This window comes from Aphelocoma coerulescens, chromosome 22 (assembly GCF_041296385.1).
Source record: "Aphelocoma coerulescens isolate FSJ_1873_10779 chromosome 22, UR_Acoe_1.0, whole genome shotgun sequence".
NCBI classification, from domain to species: domain Eukaryota; kingdom Metazoa; phylum Chordata; class Aves; order Passeriformes; family Corvidae; genus Aphelocoma; species Aphelocoma coerulescens.
This window is the reverse complement of record NC_091035.1, coordinates 1109537-1128836: the sequence shown is the minus strand read 5'-3', so window position 1 is coordinate 1128836 and position 19300 is coordinate 1109537. Positions and strand designations below refer to the sequence as shown.

Sequence of the window (19300 nt, the reverse complement as noted above, 5' to 3'; positions counted from 1 at the left end):
ACACCACGACTGGGACACCAGTTAAACACCACAACTGGGACACCAGTTAAACACTGACTGGGGCACCAGTCACACATCGACTGGGACACCAGTTAAACACCGACTGGGACACCAGTCCCACACTGGGACACCAATCACACACTGGGACACCAGTTAAACACCAACTGGGACACCAGTCCCACACATACTGGGACACCAGTCACATACTGGGACACCAGTCCCACACATACTGGGACTCCAGTCACATACTGGGACACCAGTCCCACACATACTGGGACTCCAGTCCCGCAGCGCGCCCGTTCCGCCCCCTGGCACGGACAGCTCCCTGTAAATACTCAGATCCGACACACGCTTGGAGGCAGTTTCCCATTTAGAGCAGATTTTTGTTCTGGTTCAGGTGCAGCTCCTGGGGACACGTGGTGAGAGCGATGACCCAGCCTTGCCCTGGCACGGTTAAACCCTGCCAGGAGCGCCCCGAACTCGAGGGCACCGTGTCTCCTTCTGTAGCTTTCCGTAGCCACCCCGTGGTAGCTGAGCGTGGTCCAGGTCGGCTTTCGCATTTTCATCGAGCAGGTTTCATTCGCTTTCTCCAGCAGCTCTGCTTCCCAGGCTTTGTGGGCTCTGGGAGCTGGGCCGTAGGGCAGAGCTGAAGCCACTCCAGGCTGCTTTTTGGGCTCAGTTTGTCCCTTTCTGGTGAGGTTTCCCACAAGGTTTTGGGGGTTTTTTTGTACAAGCAAAGCGCAGCAGTCTCAGCTCGGCCGCCTCCAGCACGGCACCACTTGAACCATTTTGTATTTCTCGGTGATACAACCCAATAAAAACCTCGTTTCCACGACTCCCAGCTCTCTGTGTCTTTCTGGGGCAGATCCAGGAATCCCAACTTTCCCTCCCCACGGAATTTTGGCAGGAGAGGGTCAGCACTGGGGGTGCAGCACCAGTGGCACCTCCAGCCCTTTTAGAATCCTAAAAATGAGGAAAAAACCTCCGAGATCAAGTCTGGCATGAAAACAAAGCTTTCCTGCTCTGGGAAAGGTGGGATCAGTCATTCCAGGGAGGGGAGAGTCCAAGATTCACCTCACTGCCCTCAGATAATCCTGCAGGGACGTTTTTCCCGAGGTTCACGTTCACAGGATAATCAAAGCTTGCAAACAAACTCCTTTATCCTCACCCAGATTTAGCTGGAATCACTCAGGAAGCTGGGCAGGCTTTGTCCAGGCAGGAAAGGACAAGATTTGTCTTCTTTCCAGCCCAGGTGGAGCAGTTTTGTCTCTCTGGGTGGGAGCCAGACCCTGCCCTGCTCAGCGAGGGACAAGAGGCAGCTCCCAAAGGCTGGACAAACAAAACCCCTGCTCCTTTCCAGGACTGAAACCATTGCTCAGCAATAATTCCAGGGCACAAAGATGATTTATTTTTTGTCTTCTCACACTTTATTTAGCCAGCCCACACTACTCACTAAGCACTCACACTTTTACAACACAGTGCAGGACACCTCCCCCAGGCCCTGTGCGGGCACCAACCGCCCCCCTCCCTCCCCTAGGTCTTCTTTGGTTAGGAAAAAAAGGCTTTTAAAAAAATTCACCACGCAAAGAGCAAAAAAACCCCAGCCCAGCTGCACACTAGAACTTGTTACACCAGCTCTGCCCCTACCAGGGCCTGCACAGGCCCAGGACACAAATATGGCTTCAATTCTTCAACTGGTTTTTTCTTCAAGTAATTCTTCTACAGAAGAGCTTAAACTAAACATCCAGCACGGAGGAGGAACTTGGGAACGCCCGGGGCTGGGATTGGGAGAACAGAACCATCGAGGCCATTGCTGCGCATCCATGGGATTGCTGGGATTCCCAGGATCCTGAGCAGGAGCGGGGCTGCCTCGGGAGGAGTGTGGATACTCCCAGCTCAGCTCGAGCTTCCAATAAATACCTGTGACCTCCAGGCAGGGAAAGAGCCCCCCATGCCAGACAATAAATAAAAATATTGCATTTTCTATCGGCCTGTTCAGGAGTCAGTCTGGAATGTTGAAATGCAGAGGCCCTCCTTAGGCCCAGCTCTGAGGGGCTCTCGTTAGGCCCAGCTCTGAGGGGCCCTCCTTAGGCCCAGCTCTGAGGGGCCCTCCTTAGGCAGGGAGAGCCTCGAGCTCTTTGGGTTTCAGCAGCTTCTTGGCAGCGATGATGGTGTTTTTCATCAGCATGGCCACGGTCACAGGCCCCACGCCGCCGGGCACCGGCGTGATGTAACTCGCCTTCTTCCTCACCCCTGAGGGGAAAAGCGCAGCTTAAGGGCAAGGCAAGGCTTTCCAGCCTAAAGCCACGAAGGTTCTGGCAGGATTAACGCTTTAGGAACAGGGTCCAGGTGTTTATTCCCTGTTGGCCAAGGGGGCACGGCCCAGTCTGTCCTGTATGGGTGTGAAAGTGGCTTAACTGCGAATGCTGAGGTGGGGAAAAGCACTGAGCCAGGCCTAAAAGCACCAAGCAAGGCCTAAAAGCACAAGGGTCCAAAAGAGCAAAAAGCCAGGCCCAAAAGCACAAGGGTCTGAAAGCACCAAAAAGCTGGGCCCAAAAGCACCAAAAAGTCAGGCCTAAAAGTGCCAAAAAGTGAGGCCTAAAAGCACAAAAAGCCAGGCCTGGGAGCCACAAAAAGCTGGGCCTAAAAGCACAAAGATCTGAAAGTGCCAGAAAGCTGGGCTTGAAAGCACCAAGGCCTAAAAGCACCAAAAGCCAGGCCTAGAGGGATCAGAAAGCCAGGTCCAAAAGCACCAAAAAGCCAGGCCTAGAAGCATCAAAATCTGGGCCTAGAAGCACTACGGCTTGAAAGCACCAAGGCCTAAAAGCACTAAAAGTCATGCCTAGAAGCACCAAAAAGCTGGGCCTAAAAGCACTAAGGCTTGAAAGCACTACAAGCCAGGCCTAAAAGCTGATTTCAGCACAAAAACGCCAAACCCAAGAGCGGAGTTGCAGAGCCCCAAGTGTGGAGGCTCCGGAGGCTCCTCTGGAGCACCCCATGGAATATCCCGGGATACGCCCCGGGACGCGGATGCGCCGGAAGAACCTGAGCTCGGCCTCCGTCCAGGCCTCCGGCCCCTCTCCCCAGCCCCCTCGGAAGCCGATCCAGAGCCTTTCCCTACCTTCAAAATCCACGTCCCCAACCAGCCTGAGCTTGGCAGTGACGGGATCCTGCACCCTCGTGATCCCCACGTCGATCACGGCGGCTCCTTCCTTGATCATGTCGGCTGTGATCAGGTTGGGGATGCCTAGAAAAGCACAACCACCCCCTCAGTGGTGCCCCGATCCCCCTCATCCCACATTCCCAGCATGTTCCAACCCACCTGCGCCTTCCTGCTTCCCTACACAATGGGATTCAAGAATCTTACGGGGTTTTTTCCCAACCTAAACCATCCTAAGAAATGCAATCCTACCCCCAGAGGCACAACTGGTAAACACTGCAGGTGTTTCACTTTCCAACTGGAAGAGGGGAAGTTTAGGTGGGATTTTTGGAAGGAATCTTTCCCTGGGAGGGTGGGAGGCCCTGTGCAGAGCAACTGTGGCTGCCCCGGGAGCCCTGCAAATATCCAAGGCCAGGCTTGGAAACCCTGATGTGGTGGAAAGGATGATCCTTAAGGTCCTTGCAGCCTGAACCGTCCTGTGATTTCTGTTTTCTGCCGGAGCTGCTCCCTGATAACCTCAGGGCACAGAGCAGGAATCCTCCCACAGGGAGCTCTGGCAGAGCAGGCAGCACCACACCCCCCTCCACGGGGAAACCTTCCAACGTTTCAGCTCCAGGGCTCTTCGGTGCCCATTTTCCAGCTGCCCCGAGGCACGAGGAGCTGGGGCAGTGCCCAAACCCACCCCATCCCAGCCGGGCACGGCTCTGGCTGTGCCAGGGAGGGCTGGCAGCAGCTCCCTGGGCCTCACCCAGCCCTTCAGGGTGGGGTGAGCATCTGCTTCTGCCAGATATCGGGGATCCACTCCCAGCCTGCCTTTATCTCCGCTACTGGCGTCTCCCTCTGCTCCGCTCACGCTTCCCCCGGTCACTCCCACGCCGAGCCTCCCCCATGACTCCCCAGCCTTCCAGCACGTCCTTTCCAACCCACCTTTCCTCTCCTCCCTCCCCACAGGCTCCCCTCAACTTCTGCTGCCAAAAGAGGCCCCCAAACCAGCTCAGCTGCTGTGCCAGGCTGAGCCTGGAGCAGAGCCCGGCTCCGAGGGGATCCTGGTGCCCTGCAGGTGCCTCGGGAGCAGAGGCCACTTTTTGGGACCTTTTATTTCCCCTCCTCCCCACATAAACCCAGGCCTGATGGACAACAGAGGCTGTTTTGTCCAGCTGTGTGACAGGGCTGGCACAAAGGGTGTCAGGGACACCAGGCTGGGGGCGGGCACTGCTGGGTTCTGCAGGGCTCCATCCTCAGCCCTGGGCTCCTCAACATCCTCACCAAGGACCTGGGCTCAGGAGCGGGAGGAGCACTGGGTGTGCTGCTGACGCTGAGCTGGGAGCAGCTCTGGGCTGCCCAGAGGGCAGAGAGGCCCTCAGAGAGACCTGGGCAGGGCAGGGAGGGACAATCCCCAAACCTGTGGCGTTTAACCAGGGAAGGGCCAGATTCTGCCCCAGGAATGGGCACCCCTGGCTGGCTGGGTGGGTGGGTGGGCTCTGTGTGACAGGGACAGAGCCAGGGAACGGCCAGAGCTGGGCCAGGGCAGGCTCAGGCTGGATTTTGGGAAAGGTTCTTCCCCCAGAGGGTGCTGGGCACAGCCCCAAGGCTGCTCCAGGAGCATTTGGACAGCGCTGCCAGGGATGCCCAGGGTGGGATTTTGGGGTGTCTGTGCAGGGCCAGGGGTTGGGTCAGGGATCCCTGTGGGTCCCTCCCACCCAAACACATTCCCTGATTCTCCATTCCTGCTGAGAATGGGATCAGCTGCTCCCTGCCAGGTGCTGCTTCCCAGAGGACATTCCACACCCAGCATTCCCAGCAGGATCACCCCGAGCCCTGCTGGGGCCACCCTCACCTGCGGCTGCCACCACAATGTCCGCACGGATCGTGTGCTGCTTCAGCTGCTCCTTGGGCGTGTAGCGGTGTGAGATCGTCACCGTGGCGTCACCTGCGATGACAAGGGCCAGGGGCTCACACACAGCACCCAAACCCAGCCAGCATCTTCCCCTTCCAGGCCAGCCCTGCGTCCATCAGGAATGTCAGGGAGCAGCCCCTGGAGGGAGAGGCAGGGATTTGGGGTGGAACAGGGCAAGGAACTGCTGAAGGATGCTCAGGGGGGACCTCCTGGCTCTCCACAGGATGACAGGAGGAGGCAGCCAGGGCAGGGTCAGACCGAGGGGCAGGACAAGATAAAAAAGCCTTGAGCTGTGCCAGGGGAAGTTTGGGTTGGATATCGGGAAAAAATTCATCATGGAAAGGTTGTAAAGCACTGGAAGAGGCTGCCCAGGGAAAAGGCGGAGCGCCCAACCCCGGAGGTGTTCAAACCACACGTGGATGCGGCACTTGAGCAACCCTGTGATTCCAGGACCGTGTACAGGATTATTCCACCCTGGGCCAGCTCCCTGACCAAGAAGCGGCTAGGAGCGCTTTAGGGGGCTAAAGAGGAGAGCTGTGAGGTTCCTCCCTGAGGCCACCCCACTCCTACCTCCGGGCCGCTCGTGGCTGCCGTCGGTGTGGAGCAGCATCGCGATCGGCATCCCCACGTTCTTGGACCTGCCCGCCACCACCACGTTTCTGCCCAGCGTTGGGATTCCTGCAGGGGACAAATCACAGAGTCACAGCCTGTCCTGAGCTGGGAGGGACCCACTGGGATCCCTGACCCAACCCCTGGCCCTGCACTGACACCCCAAAATCCCACCCTGAGCCTTGCCCTGGCCCAGCTCTGGCCGTTCCCTGGCTCTGTCCCTGTCACACAGAGCCCACCCACCCACCCAGCCAGCCAGGGGTGCCCATTCTGGGGCAGAATCCGGCCCTTCCCTGGTTAAACGCCACAGGTTTGGGGATTGTCCCTCCCTGCCCTGCCCAGGTCTCTCTGAGGGCCTCTCTGCCCTCCGGGCAGCCCAGAGCTGCTCCCCCATCACACAACGAACTTCTCCAGCTGGGAACCTTTAAAGCTGAGCTGGAATTACGCTGGGAATCAGCCAAATGCTGCAGCAGCAGCAGCCCTCACCTGTTCTCTTGATGATCTCCCAGACGCCCCAGGGCGTGGCAGGAAGCATGGAGTACTGGTCCAGGCACATGCGGCCCACGTTGATCACGTGGAAGCCGTCGACGTCCTTGTCCGGGCTCACGGCGTTGCAGACCTTGCGCTCGTCGATGTGCTCTGGGAGAGGGCAGTGAGCGCTCAGGGAGCAGCCCTGAACCCGGGCTGTGCTGCCAGCCACGCTCTGCAGCTGACCCTGAGCTGCAACTGGGACCCCAAGTCCTGGGATGGAGCTCTGAGCCCAAACTGGAGCTCTGACCCCAAGCCCTGAGCTGGAATTGGGACCCCAAACTGGAGCTCTGACCCCGAGCTCTGAGCTGCAATTGCAACCTAGAGCCCTGAGCTGGAATTGTGACCCTGAGCCAGAGTTATAACCCTGAGCTTTGACCCCAAGTCTTGAGCTGGAACTGTGACCCCAAGCCCCAGGCTGGAATTGCGACCCTGAGCCGGAATTATGATCCCAAGCCCTGACCCAGAGCCCTGTCAGAGCTCTGGGGGCCTGAAGCCGCCCAGCACTCCCAGTTGTACGCTGCCAGCTCCCAGCACGGGGCACTGGAAGCGCTCTGCAACCACAGCCCTGCTCACGCCGAGGGTATTTTTAGGCAGCCCCAAGGCCACCGCCCGGCTCGGGAAGTTGATACTCCCAGCACAGGAATAGATTCCCTGACCCCCAGGGACTGAACTGCTGCAGGCAGCTGGTGCTGAGGAGCAGGATCAGGGCAGGATCCCCCCCGTGCTGCCCCACGCCACTCGGGGCAATCCTTGGAAGCTTTGTGGGAATGGAGGAGGAGGGAACTGAGCCGCTCACCAGGCAGGGGAAGCTGCACCAGCAGCCCATCCACGGCTGTGTCGTTGTTGAGTTTTCCAATCAAATCCAGCAGCTCCTCCTCGGTGATGGAAGCCGGCCTGAGGATGGTCTCGCTGCTGATCCCTGGAATCGCCGAAGCCACGGCGTCAGTGAGGCACAAAAGGGTGACTTCCCTGGATTTCGAGGATTTAAGCTGGCCTGGCTCGCTGCCTGGCCAAAGCTGGGCAGTGCACGCTGAGGATGGCAGGGTTTGTGCAGCTTCCAGGCTGGAGAAGCCTTCGCAAGTGTTGGGATTTGGTGTTGAGGACAATTATATGGGGCTGGTGGCCTGGGAAAGGGTGTTTGGGACCTTCCCAGGGCAGGGAAAAACCCAAGCAAAGCGTCCTGCTGTGAAAACAAAACCACACAGCCTGAGAGCCCCCTGGACACACTAAAAACGGGAAAGCTGAAAAACCCCAACCACAGAGCTTGGGTTGCCCTGAAGGAGCCAACAGATCACATTTATCCACCACACCCCGGTCCAACCAGGCAGCCAGGAGATGCCAATCTCCAGGGAAAGGCGAAAAGCCGTCGGGTGGGTGGATACATCCCAAAAAGCTTCCAGCATCGAGGATTCCCAACCAACCTGCACTTTTTTGGGGCGGGAACGCCAGACTTACCCACGTCAGCCGCCGCTTTGGTTTTGTTGAGGACGTAGGAGTGGCTGGCCGGGTTCTCCCCCACCAGCACCACGCTCAGGTGGGGCCTCTTGTTCCCCGCTGCCACCCACTGCTGCACCTCGTGCCGCGCTTCCAGCCGGATCTGCCGGGCCAGCTTCCGCCCCGAGATCACCACGGCGTCCCCCCTGCACCAGGGAAAGCATCACTACAGCCTCAGGGCCACCAGCTCCCAGCCAGGGCAGGATGGAGCAGGAAAACCAGGGGGAAAAGAGAGAGGGACGTTGAGCCCTTCAAGCCCTGTCCAAGCAGTTCCTTGTACTGATTTCCAGGCTAACTGGGAACATCCAGTCACATTCCAGGCTGCAGCGATCTCACAGGTGGGGTTTTGGGGTGTCTGTGCAGGGCCAGGGGCTGGATTGATGACCCCAGTGGGTCCCTTCCCGCTCTGGACATTCTATGATTTAAGCCTGGCCTTGCTGCAAGGTCTCATGCCCAGCACTTGCTGGCCTGATTCTCCTCACCTCCAAGCAAGAGCAGGCAGATGCTCCCCACAGCACTCCTGGGGCCTTCCCAAATCGCTGGAACCTGCCCATTTCTGGAGCAATTCCCAGCCAAACTGCATCACAACTCCAAAACCTACTCCACCTGCCCCAGGAATCCAGAGACAGCTGACCCACAGCGCAGTTTCCAACCCTCCCTGCTCCACCCCAGCCAAGCTCCATTGCTGCACTTTCTCCTCAAAAATCCATCAGCTGCCTCTGGATGCATCTTCTCCTACCCGGATCCTGCATTCAGTCCAACAGCGCTCTTTTCTGACCTTCTCTAGCTACAATCCTGAGCTCCAGGGACAGCTGGAATTATGGAAAACCACCCCGAGAACTGCTGCAAAACTCATCAGGACCTTCCCCCGAGACTGGGCAGCCTTGGGCTCCCAGGGAGAGGGAGAAGCACCATAGCCTTTCAGGCGGGCAAAGAATGAGCCCAGAACCCCATTTGGAGCAGGGTGGGATGCTCGGGGGTCTCTGCCTGGAGAGTGCTCGGGGTGGCCTCTGTCCCTGTCACCCCAGGGAATGCTCGGGGGTCTCTGCCCCTCTCACCCCAGCACCTGGAGAGTGCTCAGGGTGCTCTCTGACCGTGTGCCCCCGTGCCCAAGGAGCGCCTGGGGGTGCTCTCTGTCCCCGCCATGCGGGGGTGGTTTCCGTCCTTCTCCGCTCCTCGCACCCCGCTGCGGGGAGCTCCCGGTCCCTCAGTGCCCGGGGCAGCCCCGCACTCCCACGCAAGGCGGCCGCGGGATTTCATCAGCCTGCAGCGCTCGGCGCGGCCGCTGGGGGCCCGCCCGCTCACCCCGGAGCCGCGAGGGCAAAACGGGCCGCGACCCCGGCCCGGGCGGCGACCGACCCGGCCTGGGCCGCTCCCTCCACATCCCTCAGCGGCACCGGGCGGAGCGGGGCGGCCGCTGCTCCCACCTCCCTCCCAACCACCCCAACACACCCTCCCGGTGTCCCGGGCCGTACCGGGCGGCGCTGAGGTGCAGGCGGCGGTCGCGGGGCTCCAGCGCGGCGCGGCTGAGGGCGCGGAGGGGCCGGAGCGCGGCGGCCATGGCGCGATCGGCGCCTCAGGGGCGGCAGGAACAGCACTGAGGAGAACGCCGCTCCTGCCCTTTATATACCCCCGGTAAGCCCCGCCCCAGCCTTCGCGGCAGCCAATGGGGTCGAGTGCCAAAAATGATTCATTCAGGCTCGCACCTCTCGGCACCTTCGCGGCTCCGGGGGTCGCGGCAGAGCCGCTGCTCCTGACCTGAAAACCGAATTTATGACCCGGGAGCGACGGCGGCAGCTGCAAAGGGGGTAAAAAAATAATATAAACACCGTCAGGTTGGTTGTTTTGGGTAGCGGGTACCGCCTCCCGCAGCTCCCGCAATGGGCACAAGTGAGCGTGGGCGAGAGGCTGGACACGACCCCAAAGGTGCCCTGGGCCGTTATTCGCTTCCTTTCTCTACCTGCGGCCACCCTGTTTGCCGATAAACACTTGTTGTTTCTTCACTTCCATCTCTGAGCATTCATTTCCCGCTGCTGGAAAGGGATTATTGGAACCCTGAAGGAGGTGACTCGTGCCGTTAAATTCTCCTTTCGATTGTCTCGCCCCCACGCCTGAGAGAAGCCGTTTCCAAAGGCAGCAAATTGTTCCTTCCTTTCCAATTCCGCTTTCCATTTGCTCTTACACCAGGATGAGGACAGATTCCATGAATTCCATAGAATTCCATGGCAAAACAGTGCCAGGAAATGGAATCTCACGGAACCGAGGCGATTGTGACACAGCAGGACCTCCTGGAACCCAGGGCAGCGCTGTCACCCAGGGGAACCTCACGGAACCGAGCGCCCATTGTGACACCGCCCCACCCCCGATTGTTCCCCGACAGGAGAGGCCTCAAGACCCCCCAGGACTCCCCAGAACAGAGGGACGGAGACAGCCCCGAGCCATCCGTGCTGGGAAAACAAAGATCAGTCAAGGCATTTGATGTGATTTTTGCCAATTTTACTTTGTTTGTAACTTCGGTGGGCTGTGGATGGTGTCCGAACTCTTCCGATTTGGTCCCTCGTTGTCCCGGTGGAGTTCCGCCCATCTCCGTCGCCGTCCGCCGCCCGTTGCCCCCGGGGGATGCTCCGTCGCCGTCCGCCGCCCGTTGCCCCCGGGGGATGCTCCGTCGCCGTCCGCCGCCCGTTGCCCTCGGGGGATGCTCCGTCGCCGTCCGTCGTCCTCAGCCTCGGGGGATGCTCCGTCGCTGTCCGCCGTCCTCAGCCTCGGGGGATGCTCCGTTGCTGTCCGTCGTCCTCATCCAGGGGGATGCTCCGTCGCCGACCGCCGCCCGCCGCCCGTTGCCCCCGGGGGATGCTCCGTCGCTGTCCGCTGTCCTCATCCAGGGGGATGCTCCGTCGCTGTCCGCCGCCCGTTGCCCCCGGGGGATGCTCCGTCGCCGTCCGCCACCCGTTGCCCCCGGGGGATGCTCCGTCGCCGTCCGCCGTCCTCATCCAGGGGGATGCTCCGTCGCCGTCCGCCGCCCGTTGCCCCCGGGGGATGCTCCGTCGCCGTCCGCCGTCCTCATCCAGGGGGATGCTCCGTCGCCGTCCGCCGCCCGTTGCCCCCGGGGGATGCTCCGTCGCCGTCCGCCGCCCGTTGCCCCCGGGGGATGCTCCGTCGCCGTCCGTCGTCCTCATCCAGGGGGATGCTCCGTCGCCGTCCGCCGCCCGTTGCCCCCGGGGGATGCTCCGTCGCCGTCCGCCGCCCTCATCCAGGGGTATGCTCCGTCGCCGTCCGCCGTCCTCATCCAGGGGGATGCTCCGTCGCTGTCCGCCGCCCGTTGCCCCCGGGGGATGCTCCGTCGCTGTCCGCCGCCCGTTGCCCCCGGGGGATGCTCCGTCGCCGTCCGCCACCCGTTGCCCCCGGGGGATGCTCCGTCGCCGTCCGCCGTCCTCATCCAGGGGGATGCTCCGTCGCCGTCCGCCGCCCGTTGCCCCCGGGGGATGCTCCGTCGCCGACCGCCGCCCGCCGCCCGTTGCCCCCGGGGGATGCTCCGTCGCTGTCCGCCGTCCTCATCCAGGGGGATGCTCCGTCGCGGTCCGTCGTCCTCATCCAGGGGGATGCTCCGTCGCCGTCCGCCGCCCGTTGCCCCCGGGGGATGCTCCGTCGCCGTCCGCCGTCCTCATCCAGGGGGATGCTCCGTCGCTGTCCGCCGCCCGTTGCCCCCGGGGGATGCTCCGTCGCTGTCCGCCGCCCGTTGCCCCCGGGGGATGCTCCGTCGCGGTCCGTCGTCCTCATCCAGGGGGATGCTTCGTCGCCGTCCGCCGCCCGTTGCCCCCGGGGGATGCTCCGTCGCCGTCCGCCGTCCTCATCCAGGGGGATGCTCCGTCGCCGTCCGCCGCCCGTTGCCCCCGGGGGATGCTCCGTCGCCGTCCGCCGTCCTCAGCCTCGGGGGATGCTCCGTCGCCGTCCGCCGCCCGTTGCCCCCGGGGGATGCTCCGTCGCCGTCCGCCGTCCTCATCCAGGGGGATGCTCCGTCGCCGCCCGCCGCCCGTTGCCCCCGGGGGATGCTCCGTCGCGGTCCGCTGTCCTCATCCAGGGGGATGCTCCGTCGCGGTCCGTCGTCCTCATCCAGGGGGATGCTCCGTCGCCGTCCGCCGCCCGTTGCCCCCGGGGGATGCTCCGTCGCCGTCCGCCGTCCTCAGCCTCGGGGGATGCTCCGTCGCCGTCCGCCGCCCGTTGCCCCCGGGGGATGCTCCGTCGCCGTCCGCCGTCCTCATCCAGGGGGATGCTCCGTCGCCGTCCGCCGCCCGTTGCCCCCGGGGGATGCTCCGTCGCCGACCGCCGCCCGCCGCCCGTTGCCCCCGGGGGATGCTCCGTCGCGGTCCGCTGTCCTCATCCAGGGGGATGCTCCGTCGCGGTCCGTCGTCCTCATCCAGGGGGATGCTCCGTCGCCGTCCGCCGCCCGTTGCCCCCGGGGGATGCTCCGTCGCCGTCCGCCGCCCGTTGCCCCCGGGGGATGCTCCGTCGCCGTCCGCCGTCCTCATCCAGGGGGATGCTCCGTCGCCGTCCGCCGCCCGTTGCCCCCGGGGGATGCTCCGTCGCCGACCGCCGTCCTCATCCAGGGGGATGCTCCGTCGCTGTCCGCCGCCCGTTGCCCCCGGGGGATGCTCCGTCGCTGTCCGCCGCCCGTTGCCCCCGGGGGATGCTCCGTCGCCGTCCGCCACCCGTTGCCCCCGGGGGATGCTCCGTCGCCGTCCGCCGTCCTCATCCAGGGGGATGCTCCGTCGCTGTCCGCCGCCCGTTGCCCCCGGGGGATGCTCCGTCGCGGTCGGCCGCCCGTTGCCCCCAGGGGATGCTCCGTCGCGGTCCGTCGTCCTCATCCAGGGGGATGCTTCGTCGCCGTCCGCCGCCCGTTGCCCCCGGGGGATGCTCCGTCGCCGTCCGCCGTCCTCAGCCTCGGGGGATGCTCCGTCGCCGTCCGCCGCCCGTTGCCCCCGGGGGATGCTCCGTCGCCGTCCGCCGTCCTCAGCCGCGGGGGATGCTCCGTCGCCGTCCGTCGTCCTCATCCAGGGGGATGCTCCGTCGCCGTCCGTCGTCCTCATCCAGGGGGATGCTCCGTCGCCGTCCGCCGTCCTCATCCAGGGGGATGCTCCGTCGCCGTCCGCCGCCCGTTGCCCCCGGGGGATGCTCCGTCGCCGTCCGCCGTCCTCATCCAGGGGGATGCTTCGTCGCCGTCCGCCGCCCGTTGCCCCCGGGGGATGCTCCGTCGCGGTCCGTCGTCCTCATCCAGGGGGATGCTCCGTCGCCGTCCGCCGCCCGTTGCCCCCGGGGGATGCTCCGTCGCCGTCCGCCGCCCGTTGCCCCCGGGGGATGCTCCGTCGCCGTCCGCCGTCCTCATCCAGGGGGATGCTCCGTCGCCGTCCGCCGTCCTCAGCCTCGGGGGATGCTCCGTCGCCGTCCGTCGTCCTCATCCAGGGGGATGCTCCGTCGCCGTCCGCCGCCCGTTGCCCCCGGGGGATGCTCCGTCGCCGTCCGCCGTCCTCATCCAGGGGGATGCTCCGTCGCTGTCCGCCGTCCTCAGCCTCGGGGGATGCTCCGTCGCCGTCCATCCCTCCGCGGTCCCGGGTCCCCGCTGCTCCTCTCCCACCGCCGCGTCTCGTACTGAGTTGCACCCCCGGCCGCACCCCCCTTTTATAGTCCCACCAAGCCCCGCCCTCTCTGCTTCAGCCAATAGGAGCTCTGTGACGTTTTGGGGGTGTAGGGACAGTCTGTCTCCGCCCTTTGTGATATCACAATGAGGGGGCGGAGCCAGCAGAAGCAAGCGGCCTGATTGGTGCGAACGGGGGTTTCCCGCGCTAATTGGGCACGGCGGCGCTGATTGGCTGGTTCGAGGTTGAGGGTGGGGCACGGCCCGGGAATGGGCGTGGCTGACGTGCGGGGGTCCCGGCCCCAATTCCGGGGGCACCTGGGCCCACGGGGAGGGGTCTCTGCGGGTCCCAACCCCATTCTGGGGGTACCTGGGCCCACGGGGAGGGGTCTCTGGGGGTCCCGGCCCCGTTCCGGGGGTGCCCGGGCTCATTCCGAGTCCCAGCCCCCCGTGACCGGGAGGCGGGGCCACGCCTCCTTCGCGAGACTCCCCGTCCCTTGCCGAGCTCTCGCGAGAGTTGGCGGCGCGGGCGGGGCCGGTCCCGCCAGGAGCCGCCGCCGCTCCCTCAGCGCAGCCCGGCCCGGCCCGGCCCGTTCCGTTCCGCTCCGCTCCGCTCCCTCCGCCTGGTCCCGCTTCTCTCAGCCCTTTCCGCTCCCTCCGCCCGGCCCCGCTTCCCTCCGCTCGCTCCCTCCGCCCTTCCCTCTCCCGCATCCCGGCTTCTCTTCCTTCCGCCCGATCCCTCAGCCCTTCCTGCTCCCGGATCGCGGCCCCGCTCCCTCAGCCCATTTCCGCTCCGCTCAGCTCTTCTCGCTCCCTCAGACCCTTCCCGTCTCCCGCATCCCGTTCCCGCTGCCCTCAGCCCGGCCCGGCCCGTCTCGCCATGAGCTTCCTCTTGTGAGTGTCCGGGCTCTGGGGAGGGTGTGTTGTAGGGATTCCCGAGGGGAGTCCTGGGCTTCGAGGAAGATTTGGGGGGGGTCAGAGGCCTCCAGGAGCTGAGGAAGGCTCAGGAGGGCTCTTGGGGGAAGGTTTAGGAGGAATCGCAGAGTGGTTTGTGCTTGGGGGCATTCCTGAGTGTGTGTGGAGGGGGAGAGCCCTTGGAAAGGATCCTTGGGAATGTACAAGGAGGGGCTTCCTCAGCTGTGGGAAGGCTGTGACAGGACCAGAGGAAAGAGCCTCAAGTTGCACCAGGAGAGGTTTAGATTGGGTTTTAGGGGGAAATTCTTCACTGCAAGGGTTGGAAAGGCTGCCCAGGGCGGCGGTGGAGTCCCCATCCCTGGGAGCGTTCCAAACACGGCGGGATGTGGCACTCGGGGACAGGGCTTAGTGGCCACCGTGGGGGTGGTGCTGCACCGGACTCGATGATCTTGGGGATCTTTTCCAGCCTTACTGACTCCATGGTTCTGTGGCTAACTGGAAACGCTTTTTCTCTTGTCAGTGGGAGCCGGTCTTCGAAAACATTCAAGCCAAAGAAGAACATTCCCGAGGGATCCCACCAGTATGAGCTCCTCAAACACGCCGAGGCCACGCTGGGCAGCGGCAACCTCCGGCAGGCCGTGATGCTGCCCGAGGGCGAGGACCTCAACGAGTGGATTGCGGTGAACAGTGAGTCCTCTGAGAGGGGCAAAACCCCAAAACCACGGGGTTTATCCTTAAACAAACCCCTGAATTCCCCTGGCACGCTCTGCTGGGGTGGCTGAGGTGGGATAAAAGCAGCGGAAGCAGGGCCCGCGTCAGGAGGGTGTTGTGCAAGAAGGAAGGGACGGAGCAGCACCGGTGTGGTTTTGGGGTGGGTTTTGACGAGTTCAGGCTCACAGAGGGGACTTGGCTTGTGAATGGTTATTTTTGGAATTATAATATATATATATAATATAATAAAATAATCCAGGGAGAAAATGGAGCTCTATTCCCCCCAAACTCCAGGATTGTAGAGTTTCTTTTTTGGTTTCTCTTTTCCAATCCAATTTGTTTTGAGCAGCTGCTCCCCCTGGCCTTGACCTTTGCTTCTTTGGAGGTTAGAGGGGGGGGGGAAAGCAGTTTTAAGCAAGGAAGGTAGCGATTCAGGCCAGGAGGGCTCAGCCTAAGAAAGGTCTCAAATCAAACCAAATCAAAAGGCTTTTGAGGAGCCTGGAAGCTAAATCTGCTTTTCCCATGGAATGCTAAGTGGAGCACGGGGTGGTAGCCAGGGGGTGAAAAATGGGCGAAGCAATCCAAATTCCTGGATGGCTGAGGTGTCTCGAAGCCGGGTGGTGTTGTAGGGAAGGGTTTGGTTTTGCCAAGACTTTTGTGGGACGTTGGTGCTGTGACAGGAAACCCTCGGAGGTGCTGCGGCCTCTCTGTGCTCACACCTTGTCACCCTGAGGTGTTTTTCCTTGGCAGCTGTGGACTTCTTCAACCAGATCAACATGTTGTACGGAACCATCACCGAGTTCTGCACCGAGAGCAGCTGCCCTGTCATGTCTGCAGGGCCCAGGTGAGGAGGGCTGGGGGCTGTGGCCGCAGCTCCTGCCTGAGGGAGCAGGGAGGTGTGTGGAGAAAGGAGCTGGAAAGAGGATGGGACGTGTCCAGGTGGGATCAAGGTGCCACGTTTGCTCCTCTGGTGTCATTCGTGGTCACACCATCTGGGTGTGTCTTTGCCCCGTCCGTCCTGCCCTGTGTTTGGAAGGTGGCTGTTGGAAAGGTCTTTTCTTAAATGTTGAAATGTTAAAGGAAATGAGAGATCTGACTTTGCTGGGAGGGACTGGTCTTGCTGTCAGAGTCTGAGGGAATCCTGGAATGGTTTGGTTTGGAGGGGACCTTAAAGCCCATCCAGTCCCACAGGCAGGGGGCTGCTCCCAGCCCCGTCCAACCTGGCCTGGGACCCTTCCGGGGATGTGGTGGATTTTCAGGAGGCACATTTCATCAGCTTTTAATTTAACTTAATAACTTAATAATGTGGTGGAACTGCTCTGTAGGAGAAGGTTGTGGCCTTGGGGAAGGTAGAAAGAACAGAGTGAGGCCTTTTTGGGGGCACCTGGTTGGTTTTAGGCGTGAATTCCCGCAGGGACGCCAGGTGTTGGTTCTGCACTTTTGTGTTCTGCCAGGGCAAAGCCACAGCTGGGAATCCTCCCCGGGAGGTTGCCAAGGCTCTCAGTTTGTAAGCCCAGCACCCTGTGGGTGCCGTGGAACACCCTGCCCTGCTCTCCTGCCCTGCAGGAGCTGCGCTGCCAGTTCCTGGCTCTATTTTTGGGGCCGTTTCCTGTAACAGCTTCCTCTTCGAGTGGCACCGCTTGTTTGCGCTTGTGGTCGGCTGGGAGGCGACAGCCAAGCACGGAGGGGTTTCCTGCTTTTCAGGGACCTCGGAGAAAAGGTCTCGGAGAAAAGGGGATCGTGGTGGTGTGGGGTGATTCCAGGCTCTGCTGTGGGATCCAGAGGCTCCAAAAGCCTTTGGCTCAGGTCACACACACAATCACCAGGTTGGAAGAGACCTTCAACATCACAGAGTCCAACCTAAGAGCAACTCAGCTAAACCGTGGCACTGAGTGCCACATCCAGTCCTTTTTAAACACATCCAGGGACCGTGACTCCACCACCTCCCCGGGCAGCCGATCCCAGAACTTTATCACTCTTTCAGTAAAAAACCTCTTCCTAACATCCAGCCTAAACTTCCCTCAGCACAACCTCGAGATTTTGTGCTCAGTTGTTTCCTAGAAAAAGAGACCAACCCCCAGCTGACTGGAGCCTCCTTTCAGGGAGTTGTAGAGAGTGATGAGGTCACCTCCGAGTCTCCTTTTCCCCAGGCTGAACAACCCCAGCTCCCTCAGCCGCTCCTCACAGGGCTGGTGTTCCGAGCCCTTGTGTCCAACCCTCTGGGAGAAGATCCGAATTCCTGGAGGGTGTCTGAGAGCCCCAGAGGGGAGTTAATCCAGGGAGTGGGTGACAGCCCTGATGCTGCTGCTCTGGGCAGCTTCTGGCTCGTTTGAAGGAAGTGATGATGTCAGAGGAGGCTGCCACAGAGCTGAGGTTCATTTTTAACATCCTCCCAAGGGCACCTCTGATCTCTGGGGCCAGGGATGGGATCTGATGGAGTGGCTGGAGCTGAGTCAGGGGGGTTTAGGGTGGATTTTGGGAAAGGTTCTTCCCCCAGAGGGTGCCGGGCACTGCCCAGGCTGCCCAGGGAATGGGCACAGCCCCGAGGCTGCTCCAGGAGCTCCAGGACAGCGCTACCAGGGATGCCCAGGGTGGGATTTTGGGGTGTCTGTGCAGGGCCAGGGGTTGGACTGATGATCCTGGTGGATCAGCACATTCCACGATTCCGTGGTGTTTGAGGGTGGCCGGAGGGGTCAGCACCGACCGTCGGCTTGGGCCAGGAAACCCAAACAGGCCGAGCTCTGCTCTGCTCAGCCCCGAGCGACGCAGGCGTTGCTTGTGGCACCAGGAGGGAGTCCCAGGGCCTGAAATGCCGCTTTTCCTGCGGGAGCCAGGGCTGAACCCCCACCCCACCCCACAGGTACGAGTACCACTGGGCGGACGGCACCAACATCAAGAAGCCGATCAAGTGCTCGGCGCCCAAGTACATCGATTACCTGATGACGTGGGTGCAGGACCAGCTGGATGACGAGACTCTCTTCCCCTCCAAGATCGGTGGGTGCAGCTGCGTGACCCAGGCTGGCCCCTCCTGGCTGAGCCACGCCCTAATCCCTGCCTGTCCGTGCATTCCAGGCGTCCCCTTCCCCAAGAACTTCATGTCGGTGGCCAAGACCATCCTGAAGCGGCTGTTCCGGGTCTACGCCCACATCTACCACCAGCACTTCGACTCGGTGATGCGGCTGCAGGAGGAGGCTCATCTCAACACCTCCTTCAAGCACTTTATCTTCTTCGTGCAGGTGAGCCGGGAGGGGTTTCAGCTGCCCTGGTGGCTTTTAAAGGATTCGGGTTTAAAGCACCCCCTGGGAGATAACCCCAGCTCCACCTCCCAGCCCAGCTGAGCCCTTCGCCCTGCTGGGCTTCTGTGGGGATTGAAGTGAGGCTTGAGTTGGCTGTAAGTGCTCAGATTTCCCTCTCAGGTTTTAATTATCAACCTGCAGCCAACAAAACCAGAATCGGAGGAGAATTCAGGGGGTCTGTAGCTCCAGAATCACCTTGGAAGGAGCAGCAGCAGCACCTCTTTTCCCTCTCGAGCCTGTTCCATGACTTGCTGTGCATCCCACATTCGATTCTAATGTGGCTCAGGTTTCGCTGCCCTGAAATGGGATTTCTCCACGAGAAGCAGGAGCAGTGGCTGTCCCAGGAGCTGGCCCAGCATCTGCAGGTGATGCTTTCTCCAGGTTCCCTCAAGTTTTGTGTCTCCTTTTCCCCCTCCAGGAATTCAACCTGATCGACCGGCGGGAGCTGGCGCCGCTGCACGAGCTGATCGAGAAGCTGGGCTCCAAGGACAGATAAAACATCCCCAGGAGGACCCTTCTGGCCGCTCCTTTTCCGCTTCTTCCTCAGCCACCTCCGCGCTTGGCTCCAGCGGCGCCGGACGGCACCGAGCGGCCTCGCCGCTGCTCTGCAGCCCCCACTGGGCTTCCCTTGCTCGAGTCCGGCCTGGGCGGAGGTGGAGCTGGTTCTGTTTCACACAGGGTGACCTTCCAGGTGCTGCCCGGCCACTTTCTGCTCCCAGAGCTCCCCTCTGGACTCCACAGCCCCACCAGGGCATGCCCAGAGCGGCTCAGCTTAATTTTGGAAGTGCTTTTTTTTCTTTTTTTTTGGATAAAAGAGGTGCACTTTGGCCCAGAGCCTTAAGCTCCCCATGGCAGCAGCAGTGGGGGGTGAGGAGGAGAAGTGCCTTGCCCCAGGGGGGGCTGTCCCTGTCCCCGGGTGGGAGGAGCAGCTCTGGGATGTCCCACGGGAGGGGGAGGTGAGGGAGGGACCCTCCTGTGTGGCAAAGGCAATAACAATAATAATAATAATAAAGTTTCTTCCTGCTCTTCTTTCAGAGGAAGAGGGGCTGCTCCTCTTC

General features: G+C 61.8%; 2 protein-coding genes across 4 annotated transcripts; one reads left to right on the top strand and one right to left on the bottom strand.

Moving 5' to 3' along the window:
- Nucleotides 1-1404: 1404 nt before the first annotated feature.
- MTHFD2 (methylenetetrahydrofolate dehydrogenase (NADP+ dependent) 2, methenyltetrahydrofolate cyclohydrolase) lies at nucleotides 1405-10780 on the bottom strand. 3 transcript variants are annotated; one of them, XM_069035380.1, is made up of 9 exons: nucleotides 9652-10769; nucleotides 9167-9488; nucleotides 7653-7837; nucleotides 6994-7116; nucleotides 6153-6305; nucleotides 5628-5735; nucleotides 4998-5090; nucleotides 3122-3247; nucleotides 1405-2253 (listed from the first exon to the last, which is right to left on the bottom strand). In XM_069035380.1, the coding sequence occupies exons 2-9, from the start codon at nucleotides 9250-9252 to the stop codon at nucleotides 2114-2116; spliced, it is 1014 nt and encodes a 337-aa protein (XP_068891481.1). In that variant the 5' UTR covers nucleotides 9253-9488; nucleotides 9652-10769; the 3' UTR covers nucleotides 1405-2113. The 3 variants fall into 3 exon arrangements, with proteins under 3 accessions (XP_068891481.1, XP_068891483.1, XP_068891482.1); XM_069035381.1 differs by lacking the exon at nucleotides 1405-2253 and adding an exon at nucleotides 2260-2392 and having other exon boundaries at nucleotides 9167-10776; XM_069035382.1 differs by lacking the exons at nucleotides 4998-5090; nucleotides 5628-5735 and having other exon boundaries at nucleotides 9167-10780.
- A 3057-nt stretch (nucleotides 10781-13837) lies between these two features.
- Nucleotides 13838-19258, top strand: MOB1A (MOB kinase activator 1A). The gene is made up of 6 exons (XM_069035476.1): nucleotides 13838-14214; nucleotides 14756-14922; nucleotides 15697-15790; nucleotides 17807-17940; nucleotides 18019-18182; nucleotides 18661-19258. Exons 1-6 carry the CDS (start codon nucleotides 14201-14203, stop codon nucleotides 18736-18738), a joined length of 651 nt encoding a protein of 216 aa, XP_068891577.1. The 5' UTR covers nucleotides 13838-14200; the 3' UTR covers nucleotides 18739-19258.
- Nucleotides 19259-19300: the final 42 nt, after the last annotated feature.